Source organism: Ceratosolen solmsi, unplaced genomic scaffold, assembly GCF_000503995.2.
Source record: "Ceratosolen solmsi marchali unplaced genomic scaffold, CerSol_1.0 scaffold26, whole genome shotgun sequence".
Classification (NCBI taxonomy): domain Eukaryota; kingdom Metazoa; phylum Arthropoda; class Insecta; order Hymenoptera; family Agaonidae; genus Ceratosolen; species Ceratosolen solmsi.
In genome coordinates this window covers 1491784-1499541 of record NW_011948442.1, presented here as the reverse complement: position 1 = coordinate 1499541, position 7758 = coordinate 1491784, and the positions used below count along the sequence as shown (strand labels likewise).

At 20.1% G+C, this 7758-nt stretch overlaps 1 protein-coding gene across 1 annotated transcript; it reads left to right on the top strand.

Moving 5' to 3' along the window:
• The first annotated feature begins 5458 nt into the window (after positions 1 to 5458).
• On the top strand, positions 5459 to 5935 carry ND-15 (NADH dehydrogenase (ubiquinone) 15 kDa subunit). Its single transcript, XM_011504097.1, has 2 exons — positions 5459 to 5466; positions 5614 to 5935. The coding sequence occupies exons 1-2, from the start codon at positions 5459 to 5461 to the stop codon at positions 5918 to 5920; spliced, it is 315 nt and encodes a 104-aa protein (XP_011502399.1). The 3' UTR covers positions 5921 to 5935.
• Positions 5936 to 7758: the final 1823 nt, after the last annotated feature.

The following is a 7758-nucleotide window of genomic DNA, read 5'->3' as shown; positions in this document are numbered from 1 at the left end:
AACTAAAGCAATATAGTCGATTGAAACAGCTACTCTTGATCAGTATGCCTCAAGACCACATTTACACTGAATCCCTACTACCACTTTTAATAACTCCGTAACTTGACCTACACACAGTTACATTAAACTTGCACCTGCACTATTGCATTTGTTGTGTGCCTACTTAGCCACTGTTACGCCGTATAACCGCTTAGCAATCTTGTAATCCCCACCATATATTAATACGCCTTCATAATGTAGTCCGATCATTTTCATTTGCCTAAACGAACAAAAAAAAATAAATATTTTTTTATTCATAAATGAAGTTTTAAATTTTTATTTTATATTATTTTGCATAAATAATTATAACTTAATTTAAATGAATATTAAACTTCAAATGTTCTTGAAGCGTAGTCACATGACCGGCCGTGCGGAAGCTTTCTGTGGTTGCCATATTTAGAAGTAGGCCCTGCCATATTTGGCAAGCTTTACCATGTAAGGTAATCAGAGGTGGTCCATCCGACCTTTTCAAAATCATCATATTCCGCGCCATACATCCATTGCCTTCTTTGCGATCAGAAATGTTCCGACAAAGTGTACACTTTAACAATACGTATTCTTACACATGTTCTATTTATGTTTATATATATTATGTCATATGGATTCATTTAAGTATTAAATAAAATTAAAGCATAAACTATTCTAAATTTGTTTGTTATAATAAAATTGATATGCAGTGTATATTCTATACAAAAAATTTTAATTTAATCTATCTTAATCATATTATAAGATTTACCTACGAAATCCTTTTAAATATTTTAATGATAATCACAATAATTAATTTCAAGATATTTTAAAATTCATTAAAAAATATTCTAAATATTCTAAATTTTAATATCTGTTTAAAAAATTAATTACTTTTATATAATTTATTCAATTTCATAGAAGTTTTCTAAAAGTGATTGTAAATGACATAAAATACTTTTTAAAATAATTTTTAATACATTGGTAAAAAAAAAACTTTATAACATTTTAAATATAATGCATTTTTTATACTGTTCATAAGTCGTTACGAGGTGGTGAATTTTTAAGATTTTCTTTACAAAATTAAAAAAAATATTAAAAAAATAATTTCGATTTATAATTAATATATTAAAACGTTTTAACTCGACTGTGAAACAGCAATTTAATTTTTAAAAATCATTATGTAGTTTAATATAGATTTCTAAACATTATAAATTAAGTATAATCCTCTTTATTTATAAATTTTCAAGAATTAAAATAGCGAAGTATTTTAAATATATTTTATATTGTGAACATTTTTTTGTGAATATATTTTATATTGTAATAAAATGAAAATATTATTTAAAATTTTGTAAAGACAAATATTTGAAAATGTTGTCATTTAGAAAGAAGATTTAATTAACATTTCTAAAATTATTTGTCTTTTATTTTGTTGAATATGGTGTTACTTTTGAAAATAAGATAATAAAAACTTCGGTGCAATTTAAAAATAAGTAAACATAAAAATTATATATATAAATATATATATATATTACGTGTTTCTTATACATAAATACATGTGTATATATCTATAAACGTTGACTAAAATTTTAATAACTATAGCTATTTATATAATATATAATTAGTTGAACAATAAGATTAGGTATAATAAGTAATTATACAGATCACTGTTTACGTTTAAACGTCAAAGAGAAAGAGTACATCAGTAAATAGGAAAAAAGCGAGTATATATTAGAACAGGGGACAGTGCGTAAAACGTGTAATTGAAATCCATATATAAATTTATTAAAAATAAATATAAAAAAACATTTAAGAATGCTAAAAATATTAATAATAATATTATAGCATTCTTATTTTCTTATTCTATCATATTCTTATAAAAATTTATTTATAAAGTGGTTTAATATACGTGATTGTTTTTTTAAAAATTGTGTACAAAAATTTGATTTGATTTGACAATGATATAAAAATCTAAACTCTTTCATTTTAACATATATTTAAAATATTAAAAATTTCAAAAATATACTTATAACATATATATAATATGTTATTAATCATAAAAACATAATTTTTTAATATATATTAACGAAAATTATTAATATCACAGCTGTTATATAAAATTTAATACTATATATAAATAAGGAAAAATACTAATTATAAACTATAGACAAACTGAGATAATTCGAGTTGTTAAGTAATCTATTATAAACTAATTCCTCTTTATATAGGAATTACTACTTTTTAAAATATGATGTAGCTAATACCAGTTAATATACCTATTTTTATTTATTGACACAAGTATACTGCCTCCCCTGCACATACATTTAATTCCACTCAATAATTTCAAAATAAATTTCTATTAATAATAAATTTTATAAATGTATGTTTCTTTAAATCTTTTATTTATTCATTTATTTAGAACACGGTACCTATAAAAATTCAAAGTATAAAAAATATAAAAACTTTTAAAATAAATGTACTACCTCTACATATAATAAAAATATTTTTTATATTTGATTAGTAAAATTTTTTCATATAAGAAAAGACTGGAAGCTTTAAACAAATTTACTTTGTAATATAAAAATATTACAACATTTTATAAAAAATAGAAAAATTAACTATAAAAGAAAATATATTTATGCTGCAATAAAAAAATTCAGTAATGTTCTAACATTTAAAAAATTGTTAACACTAATAATATTATGTACTGTTACTAAATAATAAATAATTTTTGTGAAAATCTAATCAACAGTTTCATTTATTGTATTTATTATTAAAGAAAAAATTACTTGGCCATAAATAGGTAAGAATATTTTCATTCTTATACTAAGCTTCGTATTTTCGAACCTTATGAAAGTATTATGACTTTTTATTAATAGCATGGTCACTGATTGTTTTATTGCTTATTATCTCATAACATAATATTATATGAAGTAAAAAATATTAAAATTAGAAAAGACAAAATTTATTATTAATAAATTATTATAATATGATTATTATAATTTTCTTTAAAAGTGTTTTTTTTACATCTTCAACTCTTTAATATTTGTATATTTTTCATGTACATGATTTATTACGGACTGTAAAATATAATATAGTTTCTTATTTATTATCTCTATTTGGTACTAATTTTTTTTCTCTTCAAATCACTTACAAGTTTTAAAATATATAGTTAATACAATATGTTCGATAAAATAAAAAGCATAGTCTACGAATATTTGTTCGACTTTATCATCACTTTCAGAAATGTATAACCTAATATTGAGATGAGCACGCTTTTCTTTTTTAACGCTTTCTTAATGTTTTCTTTTTAATAGTAATTTAAAAAATTATAACATTTTTTATAGTTTTTCAAGGTAACATTAACAATTTAATAAAGTTTTATAAAAAATAAATGGTCATTAGTTTATTAGTTAGTACTCCAATAAATAATTAGAATTAAAACAATAATTAGTACAATGTGCATCTGGAAATGCATAGTAATTAATCAAATATAAACAAATTAATTTTTTGTTCAATTATACCAAATATACTATTTAATATATCAGAAAGTTTCCTTCAGGTTTTTGTATTCTAATTATAAGAGTTATTAAATATACTTTTTTTATCTTTATAAATGCATTTCTCAATAAATATCCTGTAATATCTCGTGATAATTTTTTTTAGTGTAATACGTATTTCCATTGAATATGTATGCATTGAAACATGAATAGTACACATATAATGCATAAAATATTTAAGTCCATAAATATTGTTTGTGAAGCAATGGTATTAAAAATATGATATAATAATTTTATATTTTTTAATAACTTCACCTGCGCCTATAATAATGGCAATTTCATATATCATCGAATTGAGTAAAAATGAAAGTGCATAAATTTAATGCATATAAATATCGTTAGCAAAAAATTAGTTTTTGTTTTTTAATTTTTGAAAAATTGTATTTAAAAATTATAAAAATAAAAATATTAATGATTAAATTAAAAAAATTTAAATGCCAATATTAAATATAATTGCATTTTTTTAAACGTGTATTACGTATATTAATGTACTATTTATATTTAAATGTTAGAATAATATTAGATATATTAAATAGTTTCATATACCAATTTATTTACATTTTGCAATATTATTATATTAATATATTAAGTATTATTTTTTCTGATTAAATCGATTTTTAATACAGTATTTTATATTGTTAATTGAAAGAACAATTTTTTTAGAGAAACAATGAGATACTTATTTTTTTGTATTAATAATATAAATGTATAAAATTGCAATTGCGATTATGGATGCTTCATCAGCCAATAAGCTTTGACATGAATTGTGCATGCCTCAAATGGGAACATTACTTTTATGGTACGGTTAAGTAGCGGTTAGATATATTTTGAAAGAGAAATTGGAAATATTCATTAGGAAAAAAATTTTTTATCTTCGTTTTATTGAATCGCAAAAACGTATTAATTATTAACAATGTAAGTTTTTACAGTTTATATAAAAATGAAATAAAAGTGTTCCTATACATAAATCTGAATAAAAATAAAATTAACAGTGTATCAAAACATTAGATATTATATAACATAGCCTTACATATAAAAAAGTAGAGAAATTAGAATTATAAAGTATAAAATACGTTAAAATATATAAGCTGAGAAAATTAGTAATATTACCCAATGCTTATTTCTATCTATTTTATATATTTGGAAATACATTTTTTATTTTCACTATTTTTCAATTTTCTTTATAGTTTATAATTTGGAAATATTCCATATTTAAATTTTATAAGGTAACTCGAATAAAAATTTAATAAATAAATATCGATTTTTTTTGCGATATCAAATAATTTTAATTTTCCTTTTTTGTATTTCAAAACGTGACTTTTTGTATATGTATATTAATTAATAAAAAAGTTAAAGTAATTACTTTCAATCTTATTTTATATATAAATATATATATTATAATTATAAAAAGATATAAATTTTGTAAAAAATAGTGAGAAATTATATCAAATAGACTAAATAATTAATAATAAACAGTTTTTACCATAAGCAAATTTTATTTCTTTATTTTTTTATCATATTTACATAATATACATTAACAAATCGATCAATGAACTTGACTGTATAGGTATTTGATATAAATTGTAAGGAAAGTATTATAAATATATAAATATATTCGTTTCTTTTATATATAACTTGTATTTATTTTAAGTATTTTTGAACGGATATTTTTGATAATAAATATAAAAAGTAAAAGTTAAATATCAAATCTAATTTCATTTAATTTTTTTAATTATCTATGTAATAAAAAAATGGCAAATATTAAGTAGTCCTATTGTGCTTTATTATTAAATTTTTTGCATTGATATTGACCAAGTTTTAATTTCAGTAAATTTAGATTATTTTGGAAAGATAGCAATATAAAAGATTATCCATATATTATAAAAATACCTGTTATGATATGGTAAAAAATACTGTGTAATATATACATACATATATTATATTATATTATTTTTAAATATTTAGTTCTTAAAAGAGTCAGCTTATTTTAATTTAACTATTATACAACATTAAAAAATAATTTAATTAAAATAAAAAATTTGTTTTTCAGGGCATTCTTTGCTTTTATTCATGAAGTGATTGTAAATGTTTTTGATCCAACAGCTGCTACATGCTATGGTACAGAAAAACATTATTGTGTAAATTTCGAATTACGTATGATAGATTGCCTAGAAGCTTATGGAATGTATAAGGGGATGAAAGAATGTGAAGATTTTATAACTGATATAAATGAATGTTTATGGTCTTTGAAGAGTCGTAAAAGTGTGTTTAAAGTACGAGAAGAGCTTATTTCTCAATACAAAAAAGGAGAAAGAAAAGATTGTTTTGCTAAATCTCCATTATTTGATATTTATTGAATTATATTTAGTATTAATGTATTCAGTATTATAAGATAAAACAAAATTTTGTAGATTTACAAATAAATATAATTCTTCATTACTTAGACTTTTTTCCTAATATTTCTTATTAATATTCTTAATTATTTATTAAATAGATGATTGTTTTAGTAAACTACAACAATAATTATAAAGCTCATAATACTAAATTATAGTTTTGAAAATAATATATATAAAATATAAAAGTTATGAAATTAAATTGATTACCCACAAGCTTGGAATTTTCTACTATTTAATTATAAATAAGATACTTTGAGTTTTAAGCTTTTTGTTAATTAGTGAAGCTTGCTTTATCAAAAAGTTCATTTATCACAATTAAATGTGGCATAGTTATTTTAAAATTAAAATTTTCATAATAATCTTTGTTTATTTATTTATAAATTAATTATAAATTCTATAATATATTATAATTAATTTATTATTTAATTTATATTTTTATAAAATATTCATTATATATTTAATATTATATTCCATTATTGTCAAAAATATTGAGGAAGTATTAATGTACCACTTATTATCAATGGTTTGTTATAATTTTAGTTCTTTGTATCTTGTATTATAATTTTAATATCTTGTTTTATAATTCTGTATTCTATCTATTTTATTGAAATATTGTATTTTTATCAGTATTTTTCTTTGCTATTTCAGTGTAAATAGTTTAATGTGTTTCATAAGAAAATAACTGAATAATCTAGTTAATAAGTTGAATATTTTCAATTATGAACACTTCATAATAATGTTACTATTATCTTGGTAAGATGTTATTTTGAAAAATTATAATTGTGTGTTTGAAGCAATTGAAAACTACTATTGTGCCTTTAGATCACACAAATAATGTAGAAATAAATTTTTATTAAGTGAATACAAAACGATGTTCAGAATTTTAGCTGAATTTATAGATAAATTTCACTTACTGGATTACATTACATTAGGATTCTTAAGAATATATTTGAGTGATAGATAAAAATAGAGAAAAAATGCAACATATGTAAATGGAGAAGGATCAGTTTCACAGGTATAAATGTAGTAAAATAATAAGTAAATGCAAAAAAATTATAGTATGTATACAGTATGTACATAAATTAAAATTTCCAGTAGGAGGATTTACTAAAAAATCTATAAGCAAATATATGAATAGTGCATATAACATGTTTATGAAACGATCCGATCATCTATAACATGTACACATGGATTAAATTTATCCAAATTTTGACCTAGATAAATGATTTTAAAAACTTATTTTTTATGAACTGGTAAGATAACTTTAGTATTAGCATACATAAAACATTAACATTAATGAAACTAAAATATAAACTGTTTTAGTAGAGAATATATAGTATGAAATAATTAAAATTCAAAATAAAGAATAAAATGTGTCAAAGAATTATTTGATAATACTTATTTATAAGCATATATGAAGTTTGAAGTAAACTCCTTTAGTAAAACTAACGACAATAAAAGAAAAGGAACAAAATAAAGTATTTAAAATAAAAATTGTGATCAGTTGATATTAACAGAAAAAATTCAAGTACACCATTACATTTTCTGTTAAAACCAAATTTTTTAATGTACAGGAATTTTACTACTAATTTATTTTATAGCTTACAATTCAGGTAGACAATAGCTTTTATAATCTACTGAAAAAATACCTATGTAAGCAAGAAAACCAATTTAAAATACATATAGATCCCTGCGAAATAAAAGGATTTATAGAATGGTTTATAACTTATTTTACAAATATCAGACAAATATCAGATTTAAAAATATGTCCAATTACTATTATAATATCAATATTACAA